This window comes from Ursus americanus, chromosome 4, assembly GCF_024610735.1.
Source record: "Ursus americanus isolate L20-20 chromosome 4, mUrsAme1.1.p, whole genome shotgun sequence".
Lineage (NCBI taxonomy): Eukaryota > Metazoa > Chordata > Mammalia > Carnivora > Ursidae > Ursus > Ursus americanus.
Window position 1 is genome coordinate 70,414,532 of NC_142130.1, and position 17,776 is coordinate 70,432,307.

The 17,776-nt window shown below is 35.6% G+C and overlaps 1 protein-coding gene across 9 annotated transcripts in view; it reads right to left on the minus strand.

The window, feature by feature from the left end:
• The window catches only part of ROBO2 (roundabout guidance receptor 2), a 581,558-nt gene that overhangs the window by 124,907 nt on the left and 438,875 nt on the right, over window positions 1-17,776 (minus strand). For all 9 annotated transcript variants that reach the window (XM_087861722.1, XM_087861721.1, XM_087861720.1 and 6 more), the window contains exon 6: window positions 3,288-3,415. In XM_087861722.1, the coding sequence (XP_087717848.1) occupies window positions 3,288-3,415 (128 nt within the window). The remainder of the gene's footprint in view (window positions 1-3,287; window positions 3,416-17,776) is intronic.

The window sequence follows — 17,776 nt, forward strand, 5'->3', positions numbered from 1 at the left end:
CTATTCAAAGGGGGAGATTAAGATAATTCAAAGAAGAATAAAGCAATTATAGCAGCAGGATGAAAAATCCTAGCTTAGGGACCCTCTGGTGTGTCCTACTGTTTATGAGGTGTTACCATAGCAAGAGGAAGAAAAGAAGAAAGTTGCCCATGCACAATTTCTCTCCTTCCTTGGGGGGAGGAGTGCACAAAAATAACAGCCAAGAACAAGACAATAGACTAACATCATAAAGTTGTGCCTCATTCGAAAGGTATTTCTCTTAATTTTGTCAATGTCCAGTAGGAAAAGAACTTTGTCTTTTCGTTTTGAATTTGCAGTTTTCAGGTGCCACCTCAGGCTGAATCCCCAATATAATATTTCCTTTAGAAACCGAAAGGCATTTTGAATCTATGATATTAAAGAGAGAAAAAGAAGAAACCGCGGCAAAAAATCAGGCTTAAAAAAGTAAAACATATTTCTCTTTCACTTAGTCTAGAGTAATTAAAAAAAAAAAAAAAGGTTTTGTTGCCCTAAAAGCAAGGTAGTTTTTCCAATGAAGTCTTGATTTATGCAAAGCCAATATGAACAATTGAAAATGGGGGAAAATGTGTTTACAAATATGCAGTTTGTGTTAACTCATTTTGAACCCATTTAAAAACGCTCTATTAGATCATGAATTATTTGACTAGAATATAAATGCTAGGAGATTGGTTGTTATCAAGCATTATTTCTTTCTAATTCAATGTTTGTCAAGTCAGCAAAGGGAGCTACTTGCTGTTAAGTTTAGTTTTATAGTCTATTTTCACCTTATTTTAAAATGGAAAACAACTGAGTAAAATCTCTGTTTCAGATTTTGACTACAAAAGTCCTTCTCCTTTTCCCCAATTGAACATCATGATAAAATTTTAGCAGAAACATCCCAATTAAACTTCTTGTTTTTGTTACATAGTAACGTTTTATCCGGAAAAAACCCAGCAGGTGGATGTTTTCAAAATCAGCAAATTAAACTAAACTGTGTCCCTGCATTAAATGGATGAAAATGGATGTGGCCTCTTGGGTCAGTTGACCCTGCTCTAATAAAACAATCCAGGGAAGGGCTAACATTTCATGTATGTGCATAGAAAAATGAGCACAGAAAAAAATAAGTCGTAGATAATATGCTTTTTCTCCTGTTAACCTCTTAGCATGAGAAGTTCCAACTGCTTTTCCTAATGGTAAAAAATATCTTTAAACAATATTTTACTCCACATTCTATTTTTGTATCATGGAGATTTTCTTTTTCTTTAACCCTGTTTTTGAGGTTTCAGTCTTAGATGAGTAATAAATACATACCACACAGATTAAACTCTCTAATCCATCTACAGGACACAGATTAGGGGAGAGACCATTTAAGGTTTGCTGATTTAAAAAAAATCCTATTAAAAACAAAAAAACTCTATTAGTTTTTTAAGTTAGCTGGAAACATCCATGCGAGAGGAGCATGCTTTGTTAAATGAAATGTTAAACCTGCAACTTTCAACAAATTATGAAAACAATTAGCTGGGAAATATCTCAAAGCAAACAGACCACTTCACGTCTCATTCATCCAAGCATTCAAGTATAAAAAGAACCCTGCTGCTTCTTTAAACAAACAACTCCTCACATTTTCTCACCATTTGTTTAGTCAGCAAATATTTTTTAAATGGAACATTTCTTGGCGGGTTGTTTATTTTTTTTTCCCCACTCACTTCAGAAACAACAAATAAACAAGCTTTGGGGAAAATTTGGTCAGGTGAACTGTTTTCCCAAAGGGTTGCCTAGCGAACAAATATATGTAAGTATATAATCACCTACAAAGAACATAGATTAAATGTAGTAATGTGGCTTATCGGATTTTGATAATATATAATCGGCCTATATATTTGATTGGTATATGATCACAGCTTTTTATGATCTGTTAACTCACGAGGAACGAAAGTGTTTTAAAGCCACTAACTTGCCGATTTTGTCTAAATTTGTTTTGTACCTAAATTCACACCAGTATGTCCAGATGGGGGAAAAAATGGATTCGGTGGAACAGAAGTGGAGCGATTGAGGAGTGTGGAAATCATCAATATTTTCCAAGTTATCCAAAGTGCATGTCTCCTAAGAGCTAGCTGGAGAAAGATAATTTTTTTGTTTTTTTGTTTTTTTCCTTCTTTTTTGTTTTATGATATGGTGCTGAAATCATAGATCAGAAAAAATCATGGCGCCGATGGAGGACCAACATGAGAATCCCTTACATTTCTCACCAGTGCAAATTCCTCCAAACCTTTTCACCAGTCTTATGAATTATGGAAGCAAAGCTGATTACACAGGGTGAGATATAACGGACTGGGCGGAAAGCATGCAGCTGACCTTCTCACAAAGGATGACAGGAGGAGGCATCAGTTAAAGGTGGTGGAAGAAAGGTGGAAAGACTGAGCAGGGGATGTGCACGCCTATCTCTGTTCGAAGTCCTGTGAGTGTAAGTGATGCCATGGGTGATGTCTATTTGGCAAGAATAAGTGTAGATGTCCACAAGGTACTACTTGGTACCTGGGGCTATACAGTTTACTCATGTGGATCAACACGCAGGAACACAGTTAATTCATTCTGCCTCACTGTAGGGTTAAGTAATGCTCTCTTTCACTTACAAGCAATTCCAGGGAGTCTATAAATGAACATTATTCCATGAGTGAAAAAGTGCATGACACCCAGAAAGTGAAAGTTATTACAGGAGCGACACTGACTATTTCAATTATTTAAGGCCAATGAACTTCACAAATCACTCTCTAAATCAGATTTTCTCATTGTGGGAGCTCATTTGTACCCATTTTTCACTTTGGAAGCAGTGTTGGGTTTTTATTATTATTATTATTATTATTGCTTTTTGGATGCTGAAATAAAAGAGAATTTCAAACTAGTACTCTCCTAGTATAAACTGACAAACTAGTAAACAGAAAACAGAGTACCTTTAAAATTGTGATGTTTAAAAGCAGTAAACACTTCAAAACAGTGGGTACATAAAAGATAAGTATAAATCTTTTCTATTCTTAAGATTTACTTTTAAACCATCTTAGCTATTATTTATGAAATAAAAAAATAATTCCTTCAAATAATCATCCCTTTGAACCCCCATTTGAAAGTAATTTTATTTCAATTAATAATAGAAAGGACACAAAATCTAGGCATTTTAATAATAATAATAAAAGAGTGTAAGCTATTATTTTGACTGTGAGTTCACTTACCAATTTAACCAAATATTAGTCTGTTGATTCAATTGTATTTTGCATCTTAAAGTTTCTTACCTCGGACTGTGAGAGAAGCAGAGGCTTCCACTTTTCCAACCCGATTCTCGGCAATACACATATAGGTGCCTTCATCCGTACTCATGGCCTTTTTAATTCTCAGTGTGTAATCATCTTTGATATCATACCTGTAATAGAAATGAACTGGTTTTATTAAATAACATATTAGCTGTATTAAAATAACACTACATACTCATCTTCATTTTTCTCTTTTTTTTAAAGATTTTATTTATTTATGTGACAGAGAGACAGCCAGCGAGAGAGGGAACACAGCAGGAGGAGTGGGAGAGGAAGAAGCAGGCTCATAGCGGAAGAGCCTGATGTGGGGCTCGATCCCAGATCACCGGGATCATGCCCTGAGCCGAAGGCAGACGCTTTAACGACTGCGCTACCCAGGCGCCCCTCATTTTTCTCTTTTGATATCATATTTTAACTAAAACCAAACACATAATATTCAGCCACAAAGTGCAATTGTTAGATTAAAGGTGTCACTAATAAGATCATTAATTTCATATGTGATCTCTTTCAGCCTCATGACCAGTTACCCATATTTTATATATGTATAACAACTCTTACTGCATCAAAACTATCAAAGGCATTATTAGCTTTTGACCTCTTTTGGTGGTAGTTCTTAGATAGTAAGGAATAGTGTATATTTCAATTTCTAGGTGACTTGTATTTTATTATTTTGTAAGTTACACTGCACTTCAATATATGATTTACTTTTTGGGCATCTTGACTATAGAGCTGAAATATATTAAAGGAAACATTTTTTTTCTCTTATTTGTTGGCAAATTGACACAAATACATTGTTGAAAGAATTAAGAAGGGGCCAATTTTTTTAAAAATTAGTAATATTAACTCCTAAAACACCAACATGCCTGGGAATGATTTCAAGAAATGCACATCCTCAGCTCTTTCACGCATATTTATTTTCTCACTTCCACTTTTTTAGCAAGTAGACTAACGCACTAGTTCAGAAAAAGATTCTAAAATTTTAACATGAATTTGTTGAAACACTTGCATATAAGAATATACCCTTATTAGATTCTAAGAGATTACATTTACACAAGCAGAATAATGAGCTATTATCTTTTCATATCTGATATTTCCTCTTGATATTCACTGATGGTCTTTCTTATTTCACACACATAATTTTACAATAGCATTTGATTGCTCACACTGCCTCTCTTCTTCATCTATATTACACAGATAAAGCTGTATTTTTAAAACATTACTTTAATTGGTTCTATCTACTCACACTACCTGTGATTTCCTGTTGCTTTCAGGACAGAAACAAATTTTTCAGGCTTGCATTAAAGACTACTATAATCAGATTTCTTTTACGTCTGGCTTTAGCTAAAAGAATAATAGCTCAGGTTTACTGTAACGGAAGACATAGACCTAATAACTGTTCTGTTTGATAGAACTTTGCATGACAAAAAGCAATGTCTGTGAACCAATCCTGCCAACTAAACTTAGTTATCCATGCTCTTCTATCCTCCAATTATGGTGGTTACTTTTCTGTCAGCATGTTTTCAGTTAAACTTTTGCAGATTTACAATGTTGTAAGTCGTTAGGAAAGCTTTCTCAAACTCTTCTTTGAAGCCATCCGTTACTACACTAGAAAACTCTAATTATTCTCTCCTTGAAACTTACTGCTATACGAGCATTGCGTACTTACTTACATTTTGTATTATTGTCTATTTTGATGCAGGCAGAGATCCTGTCTGCTTCCCTCCCTGCTATATCCTCAGCCCCTAACACAGCGCTTTCAACAACCAGTAGCATAACCACGTGGTTAAGAGCAGACTCTGGAGCCAAATGGCCAGAGTTTTAATCTCAGGCTCTACCTCCTCCAATGCTTATAAAAATGGACAACATACTTAAATTCTCTGGGTCTCAATTTCTTCATTAGCAAAACAGTGCTGATAATAACACCTATTTCATGGAGTGAAAGTGAACTTTGAAGGAGCTGTAACATATAAAGTGCATAAAACTGGCATACAGAAAGCACAATGCATAGTAGATATTTTTTATTATAACTCGTAGGAGCTCAAGAAATATTGGTTGAATATTTGATGAATATCTTGTTTCTTATAGATACAAGGGTCAACCAAACCTAAATGATGGCAAGGTTGCAAATTTGACACATTTATCTATTAAGGTTTTCTTATGAAAACCTTATTTACAACTTAGGGCAAGGACTGGGCTGACACGCATAAGAGTAACAGTGCATGCAAATATGCTCTGCTTAACTTGGCCAATTAAAAATGAGAAAAATAATGATTTTGACGATGGGTTCAGAAAAGTTGCTGGTGATATATTTATTGCCTAATAAAAATCATCTGTCCTACGGTTAGTCTATTTCTGGGGGACATGCTTAGCTCTGAGATACAAGGATTGAATAAAAATAATGTATTTTGCAGACATTTCTAATTCATCTCAATATCTGAATTCTGGTTAGAATTTTGTCATGGTTCTTGTTTAACTTGGTAAAGTCTCTTCAGAGCTCTCTGAAGTTTTATCAAAAGCTAAAAGAGGGGAAGATAAACTTGAATGTCTATAAAGCCCTCTCTGGATCAAACACACATGACAACGTTATTCTAAGTTTTAAAAAAAGATACTTATACTTGGTTTCTGATTTGTCATTGAGGAAAAAGATTCAAAAACTGTATGTTGTCTCACAGTTTAAACAAACAAAAAAGACTCACATGCATTAGCTCATAGCATCCTCAAATTAATTTTCTTGAATCAGAAATTGTCATTTTACAGATGAGGAAACTGACTCTTAGTTAAGTGAAATGATTTGCTCAAAGTCATTTTACTACTGAAGAGAAAAATCAGAATTCAAATCTTGAACTCTGACTCTTAACCCAGCACTTTTTCCACTCTGTGTGTACCCCTTTCCTTCAGTAAAATACTTTGAAAATTTTTTAAAGATTTTATTTATTCAAGAGAGAGAGCGAGAGCGCGGGTGCACACGTGCGCAAGGGCAAAAGTGGGGAAGGGGTAGAAAGAGAGGGAGAAGCAGACTCCCTGCTCAACAAGGAGCCTGAGGCAGGGCTGGATCCCAAAACCCTGAGATCATGACCTGAGCAGAAGACAGACGCTGAATGGACTGAGCCACCCAGGTGCCCCTGTTGAGTTTTTAAGTGCTAACTTAAGACATATATGCCACATTATCTATATCACTTGGATAGAAATATAATTTCATATTCAGCAAACATTTAGTTATAGTTTCTGGCAGATTTTACCTCAGGTTAGATGAATTCATTATATAGGGAACAACATGGGGGATAAACAGAGTGAGAGAACTATTTTTATCTTGCTTTAGTAGGTAAAAGTATTTACTTATAAATTACGGATTACATAATATTTGAACCCAAAATATGTCTAATATCAGACTTGCTGAGATTTCTCATTTCTTTAAGGAGTATTTAAGAAAACCAAGAATAGAATGGGAACATTGCATCAGTGTTTTAATTTTTTTGTTCTTTTAAACTGATTTTTGTTTAAGCACTTCAGGATCAGGGATACAAGTAACTGTGCATTCTACTCTATGATTGCAACTTTGTTTTCATAAGAAAAATGAAAAATGAAATATATCTTGGGAGGAATAAAATGAATTAATCTTCACTAAAAATGAAAGAGACTACCTTTCGAAGATACCATGCCATTTTAAGAAAATATTAAGCATACTTTTTTTTTCTAACTAATAGACAGTGTTTCAGAAATAGGTTGTAAAACTCTGGATAAGAACAATGATCTGGGGGTGCCTGGGTGGCACAGCGGTTAAGCGTCTGCCTTCGGCTCAGGGCGTGATCCCGGCGTTATGGGATCGAGCCCCACATCAGGCTCCTCCGCTATGAGCCTGCTTCTTCCTCTCCCACTCCCCCTGCTTGTGTTCCCTCTCTCGCTGGCTGTCTCTGTCTCTGTTGAATAAATAAATAAAATCTTTAAAAAAAAAAAAAAAGAACAATGATCTGGTGCTATGGAGATTCTTGTAGAATATTTACAGAATTCCAACTCGGTACCAAGAGTACATACACCAGGTAATGGGCCCATAAGCTTTGGAGTGGGAAGAGATTTTGGGGTGATAATTTTTAATGATCTTCCCCTATATAAAGTGCTTCTTCACTGGAATTAGTAGATACTTATTAAGCATTGTCTCATTTCAATTTACCTTTGAAAATCATTGACGTCTGAGAAAATTATAATGAAAATTTAATTATTTCAATTATTTTATTCAAGAAATCCTAACATTTAAGGAGACTTACATGTCTCTTACATGCCAAGCACTGCATTAAAATTGGGTATACATGCCTTCCGATTTTATTTATTTATTTGACAGACAAAGAAAGAGAGAGAGAACACAAGCACAGGGAGCAGCAGGCAGAGGGAGAGGGAGAAGCAGGCCCCCTGCTGAGCAAGGAAGGATCCTGGCGTGGGACTCCACGTAAGGCTCAACCCCAGGACCCTGGGTTCATGACCTGAGCCGAGAGCAGACGTTAAACCAACTGAGCCACCCAGGTGCCCCATGAGATACATGCCTTCTTTGACTCCAAGCATAGTAAAATGATTCTCAGCTAGAAGGGATGAGATACGACTCCACACAAAGGTCTATCAGAACTACCTCTAAGACTTTCTCCAGCACGTACCTTTCCCCAGTCCTAAGGTTTGATATGAACACATTTCTGAGGGCCATGCTGTCTTATCCCAATTAGAAATAATGGCTACAATACACTAGTCCTAATGGCTCCCATCACACAGTGGTGTTGAAATTGAAAAACAAAACAAACAAGAACTACAATAACAAAAAACAGATTTGAAGACCCTCAGATATCCCGGGTTGCTCAGAATCTTTAAATTCTCATTTTTCACTGGATCTTTGCCTGAGGAAAGACTGTGAATATCATCAGCATTATGGATTTATACAAAACTATTTTGGATATATATAAAATGACTGAATCTTTCCATCAAAAGAAACTTTAAAAACCTCCCCTTCTGCAACAATCCATCACCTTTTGAATCCTATGTGCCAAAATCTACCAACCAGTCTTCCAACTTAATTCCTATGACGAATGACCATTTTGAACATTTCTGATCTCTATTAGAAGGTTTTCTATGGATGATAAAACAAAAACACTTCTTCCAGAAGTTCCTACTAATGCTATTACTTCCTGTGCCAACCAGAAAAGTGCACTCTCTCTCTTATATGACAGCCTTTTGAATTTTGCATTTTTTATTAATTATCTCATTTTTAGGTCAACTATTTCTAACAACAAACTGTATAATGTGATAGCAATTATATAATCTAAGGGTTTTTAGAAGAATGAAGAGCATCAATACAAATTCACTGGTTTATATACCTAAATATGATTATGTGATTCTACTATTTGAAACCATCCAATAAATTCTTATTTAGTCACTCAGAATAAAACCTATTTTTATGATCTTCAAGGTTTTAGATAATCTACTCTTTGCCTACCAGTCCAACTTCATGTTCACCCTCTTCTAACCGCATGATTCTTCTTTTCTTTATTTAACATAACCACTTAGTTACCGTGGTGTCTTCATACTACTTGTAACTTCATGGAATGCCCTTCCCCTCCATTTTCCATTGCTAATCCTTCTTGACTTTTAAGGTTACCAAATATTCCCTCAAAGATGTCTTTCCTGCCCAAACAATGTGAAGTAGTTTTCTACCCACCAGTGACTTTTAAAAATTACTTTTATTTCTTTTTATTTTCATATCTCCTTTGCTACTTTTATTTTTTCTTTAAAGCAATATCTCTCTCAAGTTTTTAGTTTCCTTGTTTATTGTCTTTTCAAGAGCATGTGTGCTCCATGAGAATAAGAACTAAGTCTCTCTTGTTCTAAACTAGGTACCCCAAGTCTTATCAAACAGTCCGAGATCTTGGATGTGTTCAATGAATGGTAAATTGAATGAATGATGAACCACCCAACCAATGCCTAAAATTCTTCTGTAGTTCTTTCATAGCAGGATTACTAGTAAAATCAGTGTATGTAGAATGGAAAGATTAACTAATTTGAAATATACCATTCTCCTTTATCAAGAAATATAGTAATACTGTTAGGTTTATACATCAGCAGTTAGCTCTGAAACATTGGCTAAATTAATATCAACATTATATTGTGAATGTAAGAACTCAAAGTATTTAATACATAAATGCTACTAGAAAGACAGACAAAGTAAAGAAGATAACAAATTTTGACCAGCAATCTAGACATTTGGTTTACAAGTTATCATTAACAAAATTCCCCTCTGTAAATTATTAATATGAATAATCTCTCTTCCTACAACAGAATAAATGATATGATTCTGGAAGAATATCTAAAATAAATGTGAAGACCATGAGAAAACAGAGTTAAAGTGTTGTGTTTTGCTGAAGGCTTTCAAATATAGTATCTCATTATTTGGGCAACTAGGGTGGTTTCTAATCACACATTTTGTGAAAATAAAATAATGACAATAAAAAATATATTGCATGGTGTTCTCAAATATACTCTTTAATCTATCCTCGTAAAAATTCTGGTAGGTAAGGAGGTAAAATACTATTTCCCCCATTTTAAAAATAAAAAAACTTATACATATAAAATCCAACCTGCCTCAAGGCAAACCATACATCTCATTAATAAATATACTTTTATAAAATATAGAAATTGGTTATTCTAAGAAGCTAACAGATTATAAATTCTGAGACACAGTAAAGAATTGAAAAATTATTGAGTCTAGTTTAATGTCCTATGTGTAAGTTTAGAAAAATAGCGCTTTGTTATCTAGAACCCTAAAATTCATCGGTAGCAAAGGTTTAGACCATATTGGAATCTAGAACCTAGATTCTTTATGAACTAGATTACAGAGGTTTAACGTTCTACCAAGAAAGAGCATAAATCTTAAATTTATTTTTAAAAAATCATGATGAATAAATATATAGGAGAAACATTAAAGTAAGTGTGGGATTTACTACCAAAATGGCAAGAGCTCCCACAAATTTTTCCTTAATGGTTTTAGTAAATAAATGGTCAATAGTACAATTAAGCTTTTAATGGCTGAGAATTCAGGCCTCATGATCTGGGTATAGAAATTTACACTAGATAAATGTATACTATCTAGTACATAATTTCAATTTTATTATTTGTGGGCTGAAATATCCATGAAAGCAAGGTGTGTGTGTGTGTGTGTGTGTGTGTGTGTGTGTGTGTGTGTGTGTATCTATGTGTGGGTGGGTGTGTGTTTGGCTCACTAATGTTTTAAATTACTGAAATAATTGACATCATTTAAAATTTTGACATTTGCACATACAAATTTGGATTTTCAAATCAAGGTCTAGCTTACTCCAAAGCACATACTCTTTCTCCTTCATCACACTGCCAGCCCAATGGATCTAATGCAATGATACACTGTATAGCTGGAGACACTACTCTCCCTTCTAACACCACTCAACCACTGTGCTAATTTCTAGCCTGAACCCTGACAGTATCTTGACAAGCCCAGGAGACTCAAGCACATCGTGTATCTATCAATTTTCACAATAAGAAGCATCTTGTGTCAGAGATGATAAACTTATAATGTGATCAAATTAACTCTTACATGCAAAAACATAGGAAATGCAAGAATTGATTTTAAAGATACTATTTCCAAAAACACTTCAAGGGGCACCTGAATGGCTCAGTCGATTGGGTGTCTGACTCTTGGTTTTGGCTCAGGTCATAATCTCATGGGCCTGAGATCCAGCCCCAGGTTGGGCTTCACACTCAGCAGGGAGTCTGCCTGAAGATTCTCTCTCTCTGCCCCTCCCCCCACTTGCACATGTGTGTTCTCTCCCTCTTTCTCTGTCTCCCACTCTCTCGCAAATAAATAAATCTTTAAAAACACTTCAAAACCCAGAAAGAAGTAGATATGTGGCTCATTACTAATTTCACATTTAGGCAATATGAGGCAAAAAATGACAAATTTCCTTCCCAAAGGCCACGCATTGAGGCAAACATAATCGGGAAAAATTGTCCTGAGTATCTACTACTGTCTCTGTTTTCTCTAATGGGTCACAATATTCCTGAGACAATAATTTGCTTCCTAAAACTACATATTTCACAAGCAATTGGATGGCAAATATTTCCAGCGGCCCAATAAAGGTGGCCTGATTTCTTTTATTTCTTTCTGGGTAAGTTGGTACATGCGTCATAGGAATCTCATTGATGCTTTTCACTATTACATTGGATAATTGGAGAAATTTTCATTTTTCCTAGAAAGCGAATATTGACTAATATACAAAATTATGAATAATAGTTCCTTACATTTAGAGAGATCTTTTTAGTTTACAACAGAGTTTAATACATGGTTTCACAAGAGTAAATGACTTAGAAAAAAATGCTTATTTCCAAACACCATTTTATAGAAGATGCTGAGATTGCTGTCTTGAACTATAAAGAGACTAGAATCAGTGTCCTCTGCGGCAAGCGCATTCATTCTTCTAATCCAGAGCGACACGCTCCCTTCCATTTGATATGTGTGTTATCACTCTGTACATGTGTGCATTGGGCAGGTGTGTACTTCTGTGCTAGTGATCTTATTCAGAGTTTCAAAAATTCCAGAAAATAACTTTACCAGTTTTTTACTCACTATTACTCTAAAATTCACTGTAATCCTAGGAGGTTCATAAATGTGTTTACTAATACATACATGCTTTACAATATTCTTTCATTAAGCAATCTAATGTACTTAGTTTTGTCTTGATTTGCTCTTAGCCTTCTTTAAATAGTTCAGAATACATTTTAAATACCTAAAGCATACTTTGATATAAAACAGCTATTTCGTAATAATGGTACAATATACATGATCACCATGTAGGAGGTATTGTCTGACTTTAATGAAAAGCAGAAAAACAATGAAACAGATGAAAAAAAACCAACAAAACAGTACCGGTGAGGAAATCCTGATAGAAATTGGGTGATTTTGATTGTAAAATCTGTCAGTCTCGGACTGGCGCAAATGCAGTCATTGTTGCCAGGTTTGATTAATGACAGTTGTACAATCATGTGCTGACAGTCCCCGCCATAAAGATACCTTTTTTTTTTTCCTGATACGGAACACTGCTGAAAAATGCAACCCAATCAGATTTGGCCCCCGGACAACATGTGCTATCATCACTGTACCGTGAATTGAGATTGATTGGTAACCAGCTGTGACAAAGTGGGAAAAGAAGCTCTGGGTTTTGTATTCTATTTTTTCCCAAATAAAAAAAAAAAAAAGGAAAAAGAAAAAAAAAGGGAAAAGGAAACTGAATTGTGTCAAAACCATTACCATCTGTTCAGCTAAATAATCCACAAAACAAAATAAATTTATTTTAATACTGAAAACAACAGTTTATGTGCACGGTTCTGTTGGTGTGTGATCTCATATTTGATGATGAATCTTAAAAGTATTTCCAAAGAGAAAATATTATTCATTTTTAAGGAACAGAGTACTATCTTCTCAAATCGCTACTAAATTTAAACAGTCTATTCTATTTCTTTCTCAGGACAAAACTTTCCTAGGTAGTGGGAAGATTTCCTATACATCTAAATTTACTTTGGAAATATCAAACAAGATTTTTGAAAACTGGCAAAATTTGATAACATAACCACATTTCATACATTTCTCATACTCTGCGATCCCTGATGCATCGTAAGCTTCTAGGGCATGACCTTTTCCTTATTTTCTGCCTTTTGTGCATATAATTCAGATAATTTAGGGACCTCTCCCTCCAAGCCTTCCACAGTGGCTGTAGAATTTGGGAGGAGAAAAGAACAAGAGAAAACACAATATGATTTCTATTAACAAGTGTGATTTGACCATGTTTGGTTCAAGCCCGTGTATCTCGTCGCCTTGCTTGAACTACATGAGGATTCCCCACTAATAAAACTTCCCGCACGGCTGTTGTCGTTTCAAAAGCACCTTTGTTTTTCATGGAAGGAAATTTATTTTCTCACATCTTTACTTTTTGAAATCACCTACTACTTCTTGCTGCAAGATGTCTGGCTCCAATTCTACAACAAATGTTTTGAATTAGCACTTAAAATTTTATTATGTATCTGCTTTATTAATCATTACGTTGGCCAATAGTAAAAACTATGAATTGAACCAGGAAACATCTAATGGCTATGTAAGTAAATATGCCTTTCCTTTTAGGGAGAGTTAAAAAGTTAGTTTTTATATTTTCAAAATACACTCAATCTAAAGAGCTAACGATCACCCTACACCTTTTAAACTCTTGCAGAAACTAAAGAAATGTCTACAATTCATGAACATGCCATAGTTCTGTAAGTCAATGAAACTTTAACTACGGAGATTTTATATAAAAATGTCACAAAGTCTATTGCCTGCTTTCAACAGAAGGATTTTCAGGATAAAAATTACTCATTAATCTTATGGAGTCATTCATGGATAATTAAAGACACAGCCATCAACTAAATGAAAGCACAGTATGGCTTACAGTAGACATGGAGATACAGCCAGTTAGAGCTCAGTGGTGGTGGTTTTCAGTTGTTCAAAACAGTGCATGCTAACTTTGAATTGAGGCACTCCTATATAAAACATCAACTTTCTTGGAGAAATTTAAATCTTTGCTTTTTTCACTCTTAAAAACTAAAAGTAGAAAAAGCTGGTCAATTTTCCTAACATAATCTTTCTGCTCACAATTTTTCAAACTAAATTCTTCCACAGACAACACTTAAAACTATTATTAAAACTCATGTAAGCGCCTCTTAGCAACCCAAGTTCCAGCTGATATTTTCATACTCTGTAATACTTCAGTATATGCTAAAGTCAAACTCTTTAACAATTGAAGTCTGGGACCCCAAAATGAGCACAATAGGCCATTATTTTGCTGGAAAAGGGATACTGGGTCAAGTTTTCTATACTTTAGAGCCAACCTGGGTCACATTCTTCTTTTTATCTACAACTATACTACTACTAATATACTAATTATCATACACACTACTATATACCACAGTTACAAAAGCTAAGGTTTATATTGGAAGAGGAATTATCTACCTATTCCTTCAGGATTCAGGTCATAAGCATTTCTGGGCAGGGCACCTAAGACCAGTATGAAGGACCGATATCTTCCTTAAAAATGAAAATTAGTGTAATATTCATTGGAAAAGGAAAGAAAACAAAAATCCTGGGAGATTAGACTTGTAGGGAAATACTAAGCAACAAGACAGTCTCCGAAGAGAACTTGCTGTGCTCGAAAGCCAAAATGAAACTTAAAATATTACGGCATTTGACTCTGCCTAAATAACAAAACAATATTTAGATTCTCTTGGCTTCCCCTAAATGCTATCCTTATTACCTCCATCCCTGGCATAGGGGCCTCCCTCCTTGTCAGCCTGACCACAGATGGAAAACCCCTCTACCATGGTCTCCCTTAAGCACAGCAGAGAGAACAGGGCATTTTCTGACTAAAAAGCTGAAAGAGAACAAACACAAAACATGTTCAACAATACCCACCAGGATAAAAAATACTATAGTTGATTTAATGAAGTGCAGATTTCCGATCCCAGGATAACCAGGCCCAAAAGAACACTGCCGGGGATCCCGGACACCGCCGACCACCTTAAAACCAGAGCCTCTCTCTGGAGCTTGAGCAATTAAACCAAACTGCAGCTGAGCCCTTCTGGAAAGGCCAAAGCATCCTGCTCACCCCAAACCAGGAGTGCCTGCAAGTTTTAATCACTGTGGGCTTCTGCTGTGTGTTGAGTGCCCCTGTCCCCCCATCTTCTACTCCTATGACAGACAATAGGGCCTCCAGGGATTAATTCTCTTGGTAAATTTGTGAACAACTGTAAAGTTCATAGCCCATTGTCCTTAGTCACCACCCCGTTTCCATCTTCTCTTGTTATCTTATTCTCTCATGTTTCACCTCTGCAGCAAGCTTTGTCTCCTCTGATACAACCTCTCACAATTTTTTTTTCGTAACCACCTCCACAATATTTTTCACTGTGCCTTCTGAAGTACTGGTTCACAGATTTGTAAAAACCTCCTTATCTTCTCTCGCAGATTTTTACCTTCACCTCATGGAAGATTTCCTTAATGGAAATCTGGCTTTTTCTCGAGAGTTGGTGAAAGGGTGGAGGAGGAAAGGATGTGGGAAGTATCCTCTCTGCTATTCCAATTACTTGATGCCTACCATGAACTACTCAGTGAATATTCTTTAAAATGAGTGGCTTATCCACTCATTATGAAAATAAAACAAACCAAAATCCTATCCCACTGAAAGGGAATCATGTCATCTAGCTTGCATATGGAACCTTAAGAATTTCGTCCTCTTTAGAAAAATATGGTAATTAATAGGACTTACTTTATAGGGCTGTTTTAAGAACTAAACTAGTTCAAACATTTAGTTTTGAGACCTGAACTTGGTAGATAGTAAATGCTCACTAAATGTCCCCTGAGATTATTCATGGCTGCCCCTCACTTCACGTATATCTCTTCCTCCAATAATAATATCTCCCTCTTCCTTTGGCCATCATCTCATTGCAGATCTTGGAGATTGTTCTCAAACAGAATGGCTCACTTTTGGAATCTGAAGTTCAAAGTCTGATGCTGCCATAACCTCGGATGTTTCCTGTTGTATTAATAGTTTACAAAGTGAACCTCTTCCTCTGTTTCTATCAACTCTTTCCATCATCACTTCCTCCTCTATCCTACCTAGATTCTATGTTCCATTAGTTGCTTGCCAACATCCTTACTTTTCTTGTGTTACTACCTCTGTGTCGCATTTCCCCAGCCAGCCCCAATTATGTATTACTGTAATAGTCTACCCTTCTTTATATACCAAGAGTAGACTTGTAAATGCTTCAATTTACCCTCAACTGGCTCTCTAGAGAAAAGTCCCAACTTCTGAACCTGCCCAAGAAGACCTGACCTGGTCTCTGCTCACTTCTCCAGTCCCATCTTGGCTACCTTTCAGTCAAGCCCCCAACTGTACTCAGAATTCTCAGGCTCTCTCCTATTCCTGAATCTCTGCATATCTGTGTCTTTACACCTGGACTTTTCTCCATACCTCCCCACTCCCCCATTCTGTCTCCCTAAGGCCTAACTATTTCTGCTTATCCTGACACAAAATTAATGTGTTTAATGTCTCTCCACACTTCCAGAGTTGAAGCTCCACAAAGGCATGGTCATGTCTTTGTTCACAGTCGTATCCTCAGATCATGGTACAGTGAATTGAATCTAGTAGGTAGTCAAGATCAATTTGTTCATGAAGGAATAAATTAAGGCTGTACATACACAGGAAGAAGATATCTTTCCCCAGGATCAAACATCACTGATAACAAAATGCCAAGTCTGTAGAATAGAGAGGCTGAAGAATCACTTTAGGGGAGCCCCAGGGGCTCAGTGGGTTAAGCATCTGCGTTCTGCTCAGGTCATGATCTCAGAGTCCTGGGATCCAGCCCTGGATCGGGCTCTCTGCTCAGTGGGCAGTCTGCTTCTCTCTCTCATTCTCCCTCTGTGCCCTCCCTCTCCCTCTCTCTCAAATAAATAATATCTTTAAAAACAATAATCACTTTATTTTCTGTTCTCTGAACTTTGATTGAGTTTACTTAAATTATATCTTCTACTCATAATTTTTATTCAAAACATTTTCTGTGTTCATTGTCTCCAAATCATTGACTAATACCACAATTAACAATACAGTGCACAGGGCCCCAGAGCAATGCATGGTTAAAGGAGATGAAGTTACAGAGGATACCCTTGCTCATACTTATCCTTGTTCTATGATCTAATCTGTAGCCCAGATAACGAAACTCAAGTTCAATATACAGCAGTAAGAAAAGAGTGAGGTCCCAAAAGTTCAGGATAAAAATTAACTTTTAGGTCAAAATTACATGATAAAAGTATATTTTATCACTGATAATCTTTCATTAGATCAAATGTTAACATTAAAGGGTTTACCTTTACAATATTAAAATTAGAACTTTTATTATTGACACGATATTCACTATTTGCTTGGCAGACAGTTTTTTTTTTTTACTTAGGCTGTTTTGTTTTGTTTTGTTTTTCTCTTTCTTTTTGGTATTATCTGCAGATAGGTCACTGACCTATCACTGATAATTACATTATTGTTTTAAAAACTGAAGAAAACTTTTAATACCACCTCATACTTATACTGATTTTCACTATATTTAAATCCCTTAAAAGTTTACAGATTAACTTTGTGTGTGTGTGTGTGTGTGTGTGTGTGTACCATGTACCACTTTGTACTGTATTTATATAAGATTAAATTTAAACCATTCTAGAGATACTAGGATTTTCATTTGGTTCATAATAGCAGAAAAGAATATCTAATTCTTTGCATTGCTATCCTTAATATGCAACCATCCTTGTGATTTATTCAAATAAAATAATATCTGCTATTCCTTAAATGGATTACTTGAAATACTTTTAAAACTTAGTAGTATTATTTCCATAAGTTTGT